The sequence below is a fragment of the Rhineura floridana genome, chromosome 1, assembly GCF_030035675.1.
Source record: "Rhineura floridana isolate rRhiFlo1 chromosome 1, rRhiFlo1.hap2, whole genome shotgun sequence".
NCBI lineage: Eukaryota > Metazoa > Chordata > Lepidosauria > Squamata > Rhineuridae > Rhineura > Rhineura floridana.
In genome coordinates, this window is record NC_084480.1 from 239510222 (window position 1) to 239527961 (window position 17740).

Sequence of the window (17740 nt, forward strand, 5' to 3'; positions counted from 1 at the left end):
GCACTCTCTAGATGTCTGCAGAGCCCTCAAGGTTTACCTTTGCTGTACTGAAGACATACGGCTAACTGAATCCTTATTTGTATCTTTTCACCCTAGAACTCCGGGGAAGAAAGTGGCAAAATTCACCTTATCTTGTTGGTTGCATGCCTGCTTAGCCCTGGCCTACGAGTCAAGCTTCCAGTGCCTCTCAATATCATGGCACTTTCTACCAGATCTGCAGCTATCACAGCTGCGTTTGCAACAAATGCACCTCTTGCAGATATTTGCAGGGCAGCGGAATGGTCTACTCCAAACTCATTCATCAGGCGCTATAAGATAGACCACTATGCATCTGCTGATGCTTCTTTCGGGAGATGTGTTCTGCAACAGGTTGTTTCACAGGTTTAGGCAGTGAGTAGTCCCTCCCTACTAGGGCTGCTTTGGTACATCCCACATTGATGGCATGCTACCTGGGGAAAACGGACCACTGGTCTCACCTGACAGGTGGTTTTCCCAGATATCATGCCATCACGGCCCTCCCTGATGGAGGCTGCCTGGGTATATTACACTGTAATCTTCTCATATACATTTTTAGTGGTAAGGTTACTTCAATTTCACTAAGTTATAATGTGTTAATGAGTCAAGACCTTTGTGTATGTGTTCTGGCTGCTCCTTTGTTTGTGTAGTTGTCTTTTCTTTGTGATTCTGCCTGTTCTGTTTATGACTGCCTTCCAGATGTCTCACTTCAGCCTTGTCTCAAATGAACTGCAGTGGGACTTGAAGAAGCAGCCTGGGTCTTGACTCCTGTGCATTCTTGCCTTCGGATGCTAGATTGCACTATAACCCACGTGATGGCATGATACCTGGGAAAACCACCTTTCAGATGAGACCAATGGTCCGTTCTCTAAGGAGCTCATAGTGGCATATATAGTTCTCCCCTTCCCATTTTATCCTCACACAACCCTATGAGGTAGGTTAGGCTAGGAGACGGTGACAGGCCCAAGGTCACCCAGTGAATTTCAGGGCTATGGGGATTTGAACCCTGGTCTCCCGGGCCCTAGTCCAACACTCTAACCACTACAACACACTGATAATAGTAATAATGTCTATGAAAATGAGTCTTTAACTGAAAAAAGAAATATCCAAATTCTGCATTCAGCTTTGCACTTGCTCTTGGAAAACCAATAGTATTACTTATCATGGTATAATACTACAGTATTATATATTTATTGTAATTTAACATGCGGGCTGCTGTAACTTCACTGGCTTTCCCTCATTTTGGCATGCAGAGTCATCAATATATTAATTATATCCAGAGTTCATTTACTATTTTTTTTTACATCTCACCCAGGAACTACAGTGAATTCCTTGAGTATGGCTTAGTTCTATTGTCTGGGTTCTAACAGTTCAGATTATATATGTGGACTTTAGAATACTTCATGATTGAATGCTCCTCCACACAAAAACTTTCCTGTACATAGAAAACTAGTGTTTCAGGGAAAAGGCTAGTTTACAGCCCTTCCCTCTGAACTCTAGATTTCTGTGAGGAGGAAAGTTTTTGTATGGAGGAGCATTCAATCATGTGAGTCCCCACTTGAAGTAGCAGAGTCCAGACACAGGCATACCACCTCAGTGACAACTACGCCTATGCCTCAATGCCATTATGATCTGGATGATGACTAACAAACTGAAGGGGAATCCAGAGAAGATGGCAGTAGTAATGATTACTGTATCCAATGTTCAAGGGGGCAGAGTGACTACTATCTGTAGAAGGAATCACACTCTCCATGAAGCACAGATATTTTTCTACCTTGCTGCTCCCAGTCCCAACTACGTTTAATTTCCTCTTGGTCGCCTTTTTGCTCTTTCCTCCTTACACAAACATATGTGCCTTTGGTCCACCACCATTCTCCATGAACCTTCATGTCTTTCTAAAAAAGGAAATTCTAAAAGTGCAATGGCAAGCAATTCCAACAAGGAAAAAAAGGGGGAAAACAACAGAAGAAGCCAATGTGGCTTCACAAAAAGTTTAGAGACGACCTGAAAACAAAAAAGGACACATACAGGAAGTGGAAAGAAGGCCAGGCCACAAAGGAAGAGTACAGGCAGGTATCACGGAATTGCTGGGATGGTGTCAGGAAGGCTAAAGCTGAGAATGAGCTGAGGCTAGTGAGGAATGCTAAAAGCAACAAAAAAGCTTCTTCAGGTATGTCCATAGTAAAAGACAGAGAAAAGAAACAGTGGCACAGCTACTCAATGAGGATGGCAAAATGATAACAGATGACAAAGAAAAGGCAGAAGTCCTCAATTCCTACTTTGGCTCAGACTTCTCCCCAAAAAGGATCTGTGACCCTCCCGGGAAACATGAAGTAGAAGGGGCAGGATTGGAGCTTGAGATTGATAGACAAATGGTCAAGGAATACCTAATCACTTTGAACGAGTTCAAATTTCCAGGGGCCGATAAACTGCATCCTAGAGTATTGAAGGAACTGGCTGAAGAACTCTCAGAACCGCTGTCTATTATCTTTGCAAAATCATGGAGGACTGGTGAAGTGCCAGATGACTGGAGGAGAACTAATGTTGTCCCTATGTTCAAAAAAGGCAAAAAGGAGGAACCGGGGAACTACAGACCAGTCAGCCTAACATCAATCCCTGGAAAAACTCTGGAGCAGATTATAAAGCAGTCAATCTGTAAGCACCTTGAAAACAATGCAGTGATTACTAAGAGCTAACATGGATTTATGAAGAACAAATCCTGCCAACTAATCTTATCTCATTTTTTGACCGGGTAACCTCCCTTTATAGACTGTGGGAATGCTGTGGACATACTGTACTTTAACTTCAGCAAAGCTTTTGACAAAGTGCCCCATGATATTCTGATTAGCTAAATGTGGGCTGGATGGAACAACTATCAGGTGGATCCACAGTTGGCTCCAGAATCATACTCAAAGCATGCTTATCAATGGTTCCTTCTCAAACTGGGCAGAAGTAACGAGTGGGGTACCATAGGGCTCGGTCCTGGGCCCAGTGCTCTTCAACATTTTTATTAACGACTTGGATGAGGAGGTACAGACCATGCTTATCAATTTTGCAGATGATACAAAATTGAGGGGCGTAGCTAATACCGTGGAAGATAGAAACAAAATTCAAAGGGACCTTGATAGGCTGGAGCATTGGGCTGAAAACAACAGAATGAAATTCAACAGGGATAAATGCAAAGTTCTACACACAGGAAAAAGAAACCAAATGCACAGTTATAAGATGGGGGATACTTGGCTCAGCAATACGACATGTGAAAAGGATCTTGGAATTGTCAATGATCACAAGCTGAATATGAGCCAACAGTGCGATGTGGCTGCAAAAAAGGCAAATGCTATATTAGGCTGCATTAACAGAAGTATAGTTTCCAAATCGCATGAAGTATTAGTTCCCCTCTATTCAGCACTGGTTAGGCCTCATCTTGAATACTGCGTCCAGTTTTGGTCTCCGCAGTTCAAGAAGGATGCAGACAAACTGGAACAGGTTCAGAGGAGGGCAACAAGGATGATCAGGGGACTGGAAACCAAGCCCTATGAGGAGAGACTGAAAGAACTGGGCATGTTTAGCCTGGAGAAGAGAAGACTGAGGGGAGATATGATAGCACTCTTCAGGTACATGAAAGGTTGTCACATAGAGGAGGGACGGGATCTCTTCTCGATCGTCCCAGAGTGCAGGACACGGAATAATGGGCTCAAGTTGCAGGAAGCCAGATTTCGACTGGACATCAGGAAAAACTTCCTAACTGTTAGAGCATACGACAATGGAATCAATTACCTAGAGAGGTAGTGGGCTCTCCGACACTGGAGGCATTCAAGAGGCAGCTGGACAGCCATCTGTCAGGAATGCTTTGGTTTGGATTCCTGCACTGAGCAGGGGGTTGGACTTGATGGCCTTATAGGCCCCTTCCAACTCTACTATTCTATGATTCTATGTGCTGCACCGAAGGTTCCCATAGATATCTGGCTGGTCAGTGTGGGAACCAGGTTGGTGGACTAGACAAGCCTTTTGATATGATTTAGCTGGACTCTTGTTATGTTCTATGTCTGGAACAGTAGAGCCCTCTCTACTGAGTAATGTTTAAGTGTTTCCTCAGGAATTACTTGTACTGCAAAATCGTTCCTAAACCACCAAGCCTCATCTTGTTGTCAGTCTGTGACCCCTCAGTCCAACTCTGCTGTGTCAACAGGGGTGTAGTCATCCAGTTTCATGGGAGGTGGTAGTCTTAGACCCCTTACATTTTGGGGAGCAGGGTCCCAATGGTTCCAGCACCGTATGAGCCAATCAGCATGAAAGGGAAGTGTGTTAGCCCCTGATAAGAGTCTTCGAACACGCCTCCTTGTCCTTTTCTCCTGATTGGAGACAATCAGAGTGAAAGGAGGTGAGTCAGCCACTGAGAAGACTCTTTTCAGTAGCTAGCTCCCCTTTCATGCTTGGGACCTAGGGTCTCCTAGGGACGTCTGTTGTTGTGGGAGAAGGCATTAACAAGGATTTTATCCTCAACCCAGCAGCAAAAAAAGGGGGGAGGGGGCATGGCTGTGACTATCATGAAGAGACCCTGCACTTCTGAATTTGCGATGATACTACTGTGTGTCAATCTAATATAGATCATAAGACTTCTGGATGGATAAATCTCTACGTGATGCACATAGGTGATGCTAAATCATGAAGCAGCAATAGGACATATCCAGTGGAGGCTGGTGACTGCTATGTCAGTGGGGCAGTGAATCTGCTCTGGGTTTTAGTCCAAATTCTTAAGAAGCTGTCCAAGGTGAAAGCAACTTGGACATCTCCTTGAATATTTGGACTAAAACCCGGAGCAGATTTACTGCCTTGCTGACATTGGAGCCACCAGACTCCATTGGGCATATTACCTAAATGAATTTAAATTCCAACTTCTGGTAGAAAAATGTAGCAGGAAAGGATGACTGGAATACCTCAGTTTGCACCATGTTAACTCTTCGAGACCGAAGCTCTCTGACACAGTTGTATATGTCTACAACACCTTCCCTTTCTGCCATATCTAGCATAATGTCAATCACAATGAAGCATCCAGTTCTGCCAGCACCAGCACTGTAAATATAAAAGCACAATTAGCACTAGTTAGAAGTTCAGAAAATGCTAGAGGTTGAATCTGAGAGCATGTCTTTCTTGAGTGGCATGCCTGATGAAGATCATGAAAGTTCCACCTACAGAAAAAGACACATTCTGAGTTTTATACTGTGGGTTAGCATTTCAGTAGTACTTTACTACTGTGTAAGAAGTTCTACTATAGGACTGGGCAAAAGGAGACCCAGAAAGTACTTACTAGACATCTGAGAACCTCAGCTTTTACTTGAAAATAATTTTTTTCACTCTCATGTTTGCATAGCTAAGCAATGTGTTTGAAAAGTATTTAAGACCTCCCATTCCCTGGGGAAAAAGTATCCCCAGATTCATTGGTCTGGTTCACACTTAAGTTTGTTTAGCTTGACCATGCCTTGTTTGTTCTCAACAAGCCACAACTGTCAGCCATAGTTTGTGGCTGACGTATGAATCTTGGCTTGTTCGAACTATGGCTCATCATTACATGCAAACCCAGCAGGGTTAATTAACCATGGTTTGTTTGCCCACCTCATCCCAGACGCTTACCAAACTACAGAGCTGTGTGCCAACAGCAGCACAGAAACAAAACTGCTCCCAAGGCTAAGTGGCTCTCACCAGTGCTTCATCTAAAGAACACATCCTTACCTCCGCCTGACAAGAGATTCCTACCCCGTTCCACTCCACCACTACAAACCCTCCCTCACAAGACAGACTGCTTTGCACCTGCTGCTGACAAAAGGAAACTTTAAAGAGATTGCAGCCTAATACTTTCTACTAATATCTAAAAATTAATTGAACAGGAAAGCAGCCAGGTTTCCCCTCTTTCTGAAGACTCGTACATTTTGTCAGGAATTAACTTCACCCAAACATGATTATTTATTAAACTTTTATCCTACCCTTCCTGTCAAAGGAGTCTAAGGAAGCAAAAAAATACAAAAAAACAGCAAAAAATACAAACAATTACGAAAAACATTTAAAAACAAATATCCTCACAGCTAAATTATTTCAAGATTCCCAAGAACAATATCTATCAGCTATGGAATTCCTGGGTGAAGAAGAATGGTTTAAAATTCCACCTCAATGTTAATGAGGGAGACAGGTACGCCTCACTAGGGAGGTCATTCCATAAGTGGGGAGCCACTACCAAGAAGGCCCTTTCATGGGGCAGCACCAGACAGGCAGCACTCAGCAGCGGCACCAGCAGCGGCACCACCAACAGGCCTTCCCTGACAACTCTAAGGCCTGATGGTTAATACTGGGGGAGCTGATCTTTTAGATACTTGGGACCCAAGCCGTTTAGGGCTTAGAATACTAGTACTAACACTTTGAATTGGGCCTGGTAGCTTTCTAGTGACACATGGTCCCATCAGTCTGCTCCAACAGGGTTTTTCTTAAAAGCAGATTTTACAACTACACAAATTCTCCATCAGACACCCCACACTAAAAAGAAAAGCTGAACAAACATAAAGCATTCTTTGTTCCTTTATCGGTAGTGGTTTTTCCATAGAAGTCACTACTTCTTATCTAATATATAGCAATGATTCATTATTTATGAATCTGCCTTAATTCAATAACTAACAGATGCAGAAACAGGAGTGCTTTAAGGGTATTTACAGGGATGTGACAAAGGGTAACCTGCCCAAAGACCAAGGTGAAGGCGGCAAGGTTCCCTTGCACCCCAAAGGTGTTTTATTATGGTTTGGGCAGCTTGTCTTAAGTATGGAAGCTGAGTGCATTCTATCCTTATATAATTGCAGTAGTCCAGATGGGAGGTGGCTAGAGCATGGATTACTGAGGCTAGGGTAACCCTGTCCAGGAATGGTTGCAGCTCGCAAATCAGACTAAGCTGGGCACAAGCACTCCTAGCCACGGAGGCCACTTGAGATTGGAATCCAGGAGGACTGTCAGACTACGAACCTGTTCTTTCAGGGAGCATGCCATTCCTCCCAGAGCAGGTTACCCACCAAATTCCTGAACTCAAGAATGGTGTGGATTGCCATCATGTCTTATTTTCAGAAGCTTCTACATGGGTTGTGTAACATTTGAATGGGCCTTCATTAGGTTTTTTTCCCCAGTAACATGGCCCACATTTTTCACATTTGAGGATAATGATTTGTTACTAAGAATGTTATAGCTCATTGTAACCTGTCCACAAACTGTAGGTTGTCATCAACAGTGATTGAAAAAAGTGACATTCGAGTTAATGTTGACCACACACAACTAGGCCCAGTGTGTGTTCAATTGAAAATTGATAAAATTAGACAGTGACCTTCTCAACCAGGCTTCCCAGACCTTTTCATTCAACTAACCTGCAGTGTACAACCAGTGGACCTGCATTGGGTGGGCTTTTGGATTTGACTTGCCGGACAAATCCTAGAAGACCTGTAGCATGGTAAGGTACGCCATGATCTGGCCAACCTGTGAAGTGGAATTGTCTAATTTCTCTGATCTCGTGGGCACCTCTCTGGCCATCCATCGTTGAATAAAAAGAGAAGAAAGGGAAAAGTTGCAATTAGAATTTTAAAAGAAAACTGAAGTATACATTGCTCAATGTGGCACTCCTTAAAATATAGTAACTATTTAAAGTCGCCTCCCTGCTTCAATTTCATAAGCCACTGGAAAGGAGGAAAGATTCTTGCTGTTTAAATAGGGAAAAACCTGACCTCACCAATAGGGGGCAGTGGAGTACTACCCATAAAGGAGTTTGGAAAATGGTTTAACTGAAAAATGCAGTAACTTTAACACAGACATGACTAGAAACATACGAAAAACTGTATCTTTAAACACTAACCTTTTCTACTGCAAATGTTCGAATCACATATTCTGCCAGGAGCTCTGTTTCTATTAGAGTAACTTTAATGTCTTTATATATCTCAGTGTCATCTGCCCAGTATTTACAGCATTTGACCTTTTAAAAATACAAAAAATATATATATTAAGGTTCATATCCTTCAATCTGAAGGATTCCTTAGCACTTTTGCAATGATGTGTGATATACAATCTAACTGCACATAAACCAGTCACACTGCTTACACAAATAAATGGGTCATTAGTTTTAAAGAACACACATTTACTTGTTCAAAGTATAGTTCTACGAATTAAAGGTGGAAACAGTATTCAGTTCAAAAGGGGGAATTGTATGAATCATGTTAGTATTTATGTCATAAACTGCTCAGTTAAAATAACCATTCATTTCCTGTTTTCCCCTCTGTTGAGGGAATATCCAGAGGGCAAAGCAACAAAGCAACATTTAAACCTTCACAGCCGCCTGAAGTTGGTTATTTGTCTTCAAAGCATCTCACTCCTTTATGAAAAAGCACATTGCTACATAATTTCATTTGATGGAAGAAAGAAAAAAAACATATTTCCTGAGACACTAACTGCTCTGAAAACCTTGCAAAAAGGGGGGGGGATCCTGTATGGGTAAAACATAATATAGAATGGATAAAACTCAACATATATGGTAGTGAGATTTGTATGACAAAGTTCTATTTCTGGACCTGAACCTGATGCCCAGTGAGAAGGAATGACTCATTAGACCCCTAGTGGAAAGCATGGCAAGTTGGCTCAAATAGCTTATCCCCAGCCAAGGATAACATAGGCAAAAGGGGGGCAATGAACTCCTTCCTTCTTGAGCCTAAAAGAAATTACACACGTGTACACACACACATGTATGTTTGTAAATACACACCTTTTAAAAATGAAAACTCTACATAGATTTAAATTTAAAAGTTCAGTGGGTTGTTTTTTCTAAAATGGTAGAGTTCAAATCACTCACTTCAACATGGGCTCAGCAGCTGTGCATGGAAGAACATCACTGAGCTCAACAGAGCACTGCCTTCCCTCTCCCCCTGCCAATGCAAGTGCACAGGTGTTTGCACAGGCAGCATGAGGTAGCACTGCAGGGAACAGGCACCTCCAGAATCCCAATCCATTGCTCCACCCATGTGCCATGCATCTGACTTGTGTTGTGGAGATGAAGGGTTGGATGGGATACGGAAGTTGTGCATCAACTCTCCATTGTATGCACTTGTGTTTTCGCTGTCTCATGTTTGTTGTTACGGAAACATGGCTCTATTGACTCAAGTGGAATTCCATGCATAGGCACTGTGACAGGACTGACAGGTCAGAGCCCACAATCTGTAGTATTTTATAGAGGCTCCCAAGGCAACGTACAACATTCTGTGTATATATTGCTGGATGCTTAGTGTCACTTCCAACCGAGCTAGAAAATACATATGAACACCAGATGCAAAGTACTGAAAACTTTAATAAGCACAACATGCAGTTCATTTTGTCTGTCTAGCGTTTTGCTGCCAGTTCTGTAACAATTCCTAAAACTCTCTGTGGAAAAAAAAATCACAAAACCTGCAGTCAGGGAAATAGAATCCATCTAGAAACACACTTGAAAGCTCACTGTTTGTCTGTCTGTCTGTTCTGCTTGATAATCCAGACCAATAGCATTGCTTAAATCCCTGACTTAAAGGCTCACAGCACTTGTCTCCGTTGTTGGGCAGCTATTTGTAATAGCAATTCCCCCCCTCCTGCCGAGAATGTTTTTTTCTGTACATTGTTCAGAAGAAACAGAACTTCCCATGATCCCCAGTTGGGAACAAACCATCAAAGCCCATTTTATGACCCTCATTTCCTCTTTCTGCCTGCTGTTTTTGTCTTTTCCATAGGTAGCACCTGATCCACACCAATGTATACAAGGCACATATGAAAAAGGAAACAGCTGCACCACGGGATCAAGATCAGGTTCTAACTTTAGCTCAATTCCTTTTGAGATGGGCACTTGCCATATTCCATAGTGCTCAGTTTAGCTGGATAAACAATTAAAAAAATAGATTTGACTGAATTGTTTGGCTCAGAAAAGAAACGTACAGCAGCATAGTCTAGACACTCGGCTTACTAATATGTTCCTTTTTAAAAAGCAATTTCTTCAAATGCTTTGCAGACATAGGGTGTGCACAGACACCATGTTTTTCTGGCCACATATTGTAGGATTTGTAAGTTTGAATCTACAGGATATCCAGCATCTGTCCAGCAGAAGATAAGTAAGAGAAAGGCAGGAGGGAACAACCTCTCCTTTCTTAATTGCTTACACTTCTGAAAGGCAAAACATCCTTTATAATATAATTAGAAAAGCATCATCATCATGAGGCAACTGTGTGTGTAGCAAAAGTTTGAATATTTCGAGGAGCATAGAGTATTTCTGTGCACTGCATGCAAAAGCATGATACAGCCCACAGTGAGATCCCTATCACTAAATGCCAGGCCATCCTGTGTCATGAATGAAAGGCCGTTTTGTACTCATTACAACAGTGTCCCCAAGTGCACCTGTGCTTTACCTTTCTTTATTGAAACGAATGGCAAGAATTCATTTATATAGCAGAAAGTAGTCGGGGCACTCAAGGATACTGAAGAACTCTCAGAACCACTGTCTATTCTCTTTGCGAAATCATGGAGGATGGATGACTGGAGGAGGGCTAATGTTGTCCCTATCTTCAAAAAGGGTAAAAAGGAGGGAACTACAGACCAGTTACTGTGACATCAATCCCTAGGAAAATTCTGGAGCAGATTATAAAGCGACCAGTCTGTAAGCACCTTGAAAACAATGCAGTGAAAACAATACCGTGACAAATCCAACATGGACTTGTCAAGAACAAATTCTGCCAGACTAATCTTATCTCACTTTGTGATCAGTAACCTTCCTGGTAGACTGGGGGAAATGCTATGGATATAATGTATCTTAACTTCAGCACAGCTTTTGACAAAGTGCCACATGATATTCTGATTAGCAAGCTTTCTAAATGTGGGGCTGGATGGAACAACTATAAGGTGGATCCACAGCTGGCTACAGAATTGTGCTCAAAGAGTGCTTATCAAAGGTTCCTTCGCAAACTAGGGAGAGGTAATAAGCAGGCTCCTGCAAGGCTCAGTCCTAAGCCCAGTGCTCTTCAACTTCTTAAATTAATGACTTGGATGAGGAGGTGCAGGGAATGCTTATCAAAGCTGCAGATGATACAAAATTGGAAGGGATAGCTAATACCCTGGAAGACAGAAACAAAATTCAAAGTGATATTGGTAAGTTGAAGCATTGCAGTGAAAACAACATAATGAATTTTAACAGCAATAAATGCAAAGTTCTATACCTAGGAAAAAGAACCCAAATGCACAGTTATAAGCCCAAATGCAGTTATAAGCCTACAGTTATGGGCTCCTACAGAGAGGAAGGGTGGGATGATGATAATAATAATAATAAGAAGAAGAAGATGGGGGATACTTGGCTCAGCATTACTATATGCGAGAAGGATCTTGGAATTGTTGGTGAACACAAGCTGAATATGAGCCAACAGAGCAATATGGCTGCAAAAAAGGCAAATGCTATTTACTGCATTAACAGAATTATAGTATCCAAATCAAATGAAGTACTAGTTTCCCACTTTTTGGCATTGGTAGGTCTCACTTTGAGTACTGTACAGTTCTGGACACCACACTTTAAGAAGGATGCAGACAAATTGGAACAGGTCCAGAGGAGGGGAACAAGGATGCTCAGGGAACTGGAAACAAAGCCCTATGAGGAGAGACTGAAAGAACTGGGCATGTTTAGACTTGAGAAGAGAAGACTGAGGGGAGCACTCTTTAAGTACTTGAAAGGTTATCACACAGAGGAGGGCCAGGATCTCTTTTCAATCATCCCAGAGTGCAGGACACGGAATAATGGGCTCAAGTTACAGGAAGCCAGAGTTTGGCTGAACATCAGGAAAAACTTCCTGTTATAGGGGTATGACAATGGAACTAATTACCTAGGAAGGTAGTGGGCTCTCCAACACTGGAGACATTCAAGAGGCAGCTGGACAGCCACCTGTCAGGTATGTTTTAACTTGGATTCCTGCATTGAGTAGGGGGTTGGACCTGATGGCCTTCTAGGCCCCCTTCAACTGTACTATTCAATGATTCTATGAAGGTTCAGCTGACAGGACATGTTCAATGCCATTCAGAAAACGTTATGGCTACTTGAAATTAAGACTCTCACATCCAAACCTGGTAGTCTAGCACATCTATCAAAATGACCCCACTTGTTTGGCTGTGTGTGTGTGTTAAAGGTACACCATGCCTTGTTTTATTTTATTTTGTTTTGTACCCATACCTGTCTGTTTTTCTATGTAAATTTTATGCACACCTTTCACAGATCCAGATAAGTAAGTGTCAGTAAACATTGTTTTCACTGTGCTCCCTCAAAGTGATGAAAAACAACTTCACGTCAATACTAATTTATATGTACAGGTGGTCTAAGCTATGTAGAACTCCACATTAGTATGTATAGAATATTTTGCCATTAATGTTGCTTAATGCACATATTTATGGCTATAAGAGTCAGATCTGGTGTTAGTTTAGGAATGAGCTTAGGAGCTATATCTGTGTAAATTAAACTGAAAGAAATATTTCAAAATTCACTTTTTAATGTTAAAGTAAATCCTTAAAGGACTTTTACTAAAGTAAATTCTCAAAGGAATGAGTGTGGTGCAGGGATGGAATGGACTATGTTGAGCAAGAACGCTCCACATACACTGAAACATTTTGCCATATATTGTGAATTATTTTTTAAAGATTTCATGCAAGGTTGAGTAAAATAGTTGTGATGTGGCACAAATCATGTTAAAGGTTCAAATAAGTGAACACTGCTCTCATAATGGTGCCGTGAAGGTGAGCTTATTCACTGGTGATACCGGTGTTGTGAAATGTGCTCCCAGCTCAAATATATTGGCATTCTGATGGGTTTTGAAGATGCACCTATTTAGAGGCATTCTCTTGATCCAAGTCTCCTGTTTTAATTGCTGCATTATTTTAATAGGATTGTTTTAGTGCATATTTTCATCATGGTAGTTTTAATGGGAATGTTTTATTGTATATTTTAATTATAGTGCATTTTTAATTATTCTGTATTTTAACAATGTTCTGCAATTGGTTTTTATGTTCTACAAACTACTTAGAAGCCATCTGCAGGTTAAACAGTATATAAATTAAGTAATACCAATATTAAAAAGTTATAGCCAACCTAGTGCCCACCAGATATTTTGGACTATAATAACTTTCATCAGTCCTAGCCAGCATGGCTGTGCTGGATGGGGCTAATGGGAGCTGTAGTCCAGATATTGTGTTTAAAATTGTTTTTAAAATATGTTTTTAAATTGTATATTTGTTTTAATGTTTTTGATTGCTGTAAACCGCCCAGAGAGCTTCGGCTATGGGGCGGTATACAAGTGCAATAAATAAATAAAAAATTAACAAAACAATGGAGGGTACCCACTTGGTGAAGACTTATATAGAATGTATCACATATGCTGCGGAAGGACAAGAGGAGGAAAGGTCCAGAAGGTGGTGATGAGTGATGATTTATCTTCTAGAGACCTTCTCCTGAGGGCTCACTAAAATGTCCATCTGGTCTCTCCTGTTTTTCACTGGGAAAGCCTCCTCAATAAGCTGCACTTCTTGTATTAATTTAACGCAGATTATTTTGTCATAGGCTTCTGAATTTGGTTGTGGTTGACAACTAGATGTTAGTAAAGCTGACCGAAACTGAATCCAGACAAGATTGAAATGATCACCAGTCTCTGTGACCTAAGGAGGAAGGACAGAGGTAGGGACATTCTTTTTTTCTTGGGTGTTCAGGTCTGCAGCTTAATTTCAGGATTCCTAGAATCCATATGTATGGTAGTGGCTAGGAGTATTTTTCCCCAACTCCTTAAAAGTCAAGATCATGTTATCTGATGTGCCTTTGTATCCCTTATTGCAGTGGTTCCCAAACTGCCCCCCCCAGACCACTTGAAAATTGCTGAGGGCTTTAGTGGACCACATAATGACTGTTCTGTCTTTTGTTGAATTGGACTGTGCTAGATGCTGTGTGATTTTTAATTGTATTTTAATTGCTTGTTTTATTAAATATATATTGTATTTTCATAGAATCATAGAATAGTAGAGTTGGAAGGGGCCTATAAGGCCATCAAGTCCAACCCCCTGCGCAATGCAGGAATCCAAATCAAAGCATTCCCAAACAGATGGCTGTCCAGCTGCCTCTTGAATGCCTCCAGTGTCGGAGAGCCCACTACCTCTCTAGGTAATTGATTCCATTGTCGTATGCTCTAACAGTTAGGAAGTTTTTCCTGATGTCCAGTCGAAATCTGGCTTCCTGCAACTTGAGCCCATTATTCCGTGTCCTGCACTCTGGGACGATTGAGAAGAGATCCCGTCCCTCCTCTATGTGACAACCTTTCATGTACCTGAAGAGTGCTATCATATCTCCCCTCAGTCTTCTCTTCTCCAGGCTAAACATGCCCAGTTCTTTCAGTCTCTCCTCATAGGGCTTGGTTTCCAGTCCCCTGATCATCCTTGTTGCCCTCCTCTGAACCTGTTCCAGTTTGTCTGCATCCTTCTTGAACTGTGGAGACCAAAACTGGACGCAGTATTCAAGATGAGGCCTAACCAGTGCTGAATAGAGGGGAACTAATACTTCATGCGATTTGGAAACTATACTTCTGTTAATGCAGCCTAATATAGCATTTGCCTTTTTTGCAGCCACATCACACTGTTGGCTCATATTCAGCTTGTGATCATTGACAATTCCAAGATCCTTCTCACATGTCGTATTGCTGAGCCAAGTATCCCCTATCTTATAACTGTGCATTTGGTTTCTTTTTCCTGAGTGTAGAACTTTGCATTTATCCCTGTTGAATTTCATTCTGTTGTTTTCAGCCCAATGCTCCAGCCTATCAAGGTCCCTTTGAATTTTGTTTCTATCTTCCACGGTATTAGCTACGCCCCTCAATTTTGTATCATCTGCAAAATTGATAAGCATGCTCTGTACCTCCTCATCCAAGTCGTTAATAAAAATGTTGAAGAGCACTGGGCCCAGGACCGAGCCCTATGGTACCCCACTCGTTACTTCTGCCCAGTTTGAGAAGGAACCATTGATAAGCATGCTTTGAGTATCATGGGGCACTTTGTCAAAAGCTTTGCTGAAGTTAAAGTACAGTATGTCCACAGCATTCCCACAGTCTATAAGGGAGGTTACCCGGTCAAAAAATGAGATAAGATTAGTTGGCAGGATTTGTTCTTCATAAATCCATGTTAGCTCTTAGTAATCACTACATTGTTTTCAAGGTGCTTACAGATTGACTGCTTTATAATCTGCTCCAGAGTTTTTCCAGGGATTGATGTTAGGCTGACTGGTCTGTAGTTCCCTGGTTCCTCCTTTTTGCCTTTTTTGAACATAGGGACAACATTAGTTCTCCTCCAGTCATCCGGTACTTCACCAGTCCTCCATGATTTTGCAAAGATAATAGACAGCAGTTCTAAGAGTTCTTCAGCCAGTTCCTTCAATACTCTAGGATGCAGTTTATCGGCCCCTGGAAATTTGAACTCGTTCAAAGTGATTAGGTATTCCTTGACCATTTGTCTATCAATCTCAACCTCCAATCCTGCCCCTTCCACTTCATGTTTCCCAGGGGGGTCACAGATCCTTTTTTCTTGTCTTTTACTATGGACATACCTGAAGAAAGCTTTTTTTGTTGCTTTTAGCATCCCTCGCTAACCTCAGCTCACTCTCAGCTTTAGCCTTCCTGACACCATCCCTGCAATTCCGTGATACCTGCCTGTACTCTTCCTTTGTGGCCTGGCCTTCTTTCCACTTCCTGTATGTGTCCTTTTTCGTTTTCAGGTCCTCTCTAAACTTTTTGTGAAGCCACACTGGCTCCTTCTGTTGTTTCCCCTCTTTTTTCCTTGTTGGAATTGCTTGCCATTGCACTTTTAGAGTTTCCTTTTTTAGATACTCCCACCCATCTTGGACTCCTTTTCTCATTAGGGTCGCTTGCCATGAAACCGTTCTTACAATTGTTATGAGTTTATTAAAATCACCTTTCCTGAAGTCCAGGGTGCGCATATGGCTACTCTCAGCTTTTGCTTGTGTTAAAATCAAGAATTCAAGGATGGTGTGGTCACTTTCCCCCAGAATTCCCGTAACTGCCACTTCATCCACCAAATCATCTCTATTGGTTAGCATCATGTCCAGGATAGCTGAACGTCTGGTTGCTTCCTCCACATTCTGTAGGAGAAAGTTATCTCCAACACAAGTCAGAAATTTCCTGGAGGGGGCGTGTTTGGCAGAATTTCTCTCACAACAGATATCAGGATAATTGATGTCCCCCATTACTACTACATCATGCCTCCTCGAAACATTGGCAATTTGCTTTTCAAAAGTTACATTGTCGTCTTCTCCTTGATTATGTGGTTGGTAATAGACTCCAAGCACCACATTCCTTTTATTACTTGCCCCATTAATTTTAATCCAGATACTCTCGGTGGAACTACAAAGCTCATCTTCCTGTATTTCTGTGCAGGGATATATATTTGTAACATATAGTGCGACTCCACCTCCCTTTTTATTCCTTCTGTTCTTTTTGAACAAGTTATATCCTTCAATTGCTGTATTCCAGTCATGGGAGTCATCCCACCAAGTTTCAGTTATACCTATCAAGTCGTAATTGCCCTCCTGTATTAAGAGTTCAAGTTTATCCTGCTTGTTTCCCATGCTCTGCGCGTTAGTATACAGGCATCAAAGACTATGTGATTTATGGCTTGGCTTCCTTACTACATTTTTCTGAGGACTGTCACTGGTCCCTATTAGAGCCGATCTCTCTGTTCCCGTTACTGTGCACAAGCCTTCATCCGTCGTTACCACCAAGTTTATGTCTCCCTCCCCTTTAGGATTCAGTTTAAAGCCCTCCTGATGAACTTCTCCATGCTGTGGCCAAACACATTCTTCCCAGTCCTTGTGAGATGCAACCCATCACTTGTCAGCATTCCATCTTCCAGGAAGCATAGACCGTGGTCCCAGAATCCAAATCTCTCATGCCGGCATCACCTTTGTAGCCATTCATTCACACGGAATATTTTTCTTTCCCTTTCTACTCCTCTTCTAAGTACTGGAAGGATGGATGAAAAAAACTATCTGGGCCCCAAAGTCCTTAAGTTTCCTTCCCAGAGCGTCAAAGTCTGATGTGATTTCTTCATAGCTCCATTTGGCAGTATCATTTGTTCCTACATGGATGAGGAGAAAGGGATACCTGTCGGTGGGCTTGATGAGCAATGGCAACCCTTCCGTCACATCTCTAATCCATCCTCCTGGTAGACAGCATACCTGGTGAGTCCATGGATCTTCTCAGCATACTTGGGTTTCAATCCCACACAGTAGGGAGTCTCCCACTACTAGTATTCTTCTCTTCTTGTTGTTGTGGGGCGAGGTTTCATTGGCCCTGCTTGATTGAGCTTTAGCCTCTTGCTCGTTGTCGCATGGGGTCTCCTGTAATTCTTCCACCACAGGCTGTCCTCCAGTCTCATCCTTGAGTGGTTGAAAGTGGTTCCATAGTTCCACTGGTGAAGGGTGTCTTCTAGCTCTTCTGCTCCTGACACCCTTTCCCACGGAGTTTCCTCCACTTCGTTGTTCCTCTCCAAAGCAGTCTCCTCTTCTGCTACCACATGCTGTTGCCCTTCCAACTCCACTTCTCTTTGCTGCTGTTATTCCAGCGTTCTGTCTAAGAACTCTTCATCTTCTCTTATAGTTCTCAGTGTGGCCACCTGC

At 42.1% G+C, this 17740-nt stretch overlaps 1 protein-coding gene across 12 annotated transcripts in view; it reads right to left on the bottom strand.

Moving 5' to 3' along the window:
• Positions 1 to 17740, bottom strand: part of PTPRM (protein tyrosine phosphatase receptor type M) — an 838757-nt gene that overhangs the window by 29355 nt on the left and 791662 nt on the right. For all 12 annotated transcript variants that reach the window (XM_061595686.1, XM_061595700.1, XM_061595730.1 and 9 more), the window contains 3 exons: positions 7892 to 8008; positions 7410 to 7564; positions 4953 to 5088 (listed from right to left, as the gene is read on the bottom strand). In XM_061595686.1, the coding sequence (XP_061451670.1) occupies positions 4953 to 5088; positions 7410 to 7564; positions 7892 to 8008 (408 nt within the window). The remainder of the gene's footprint in view (positions 1 to 4952; positions 5089 to 7409; positions 7565 to 7891; positions 8009 to 17740) is intronic.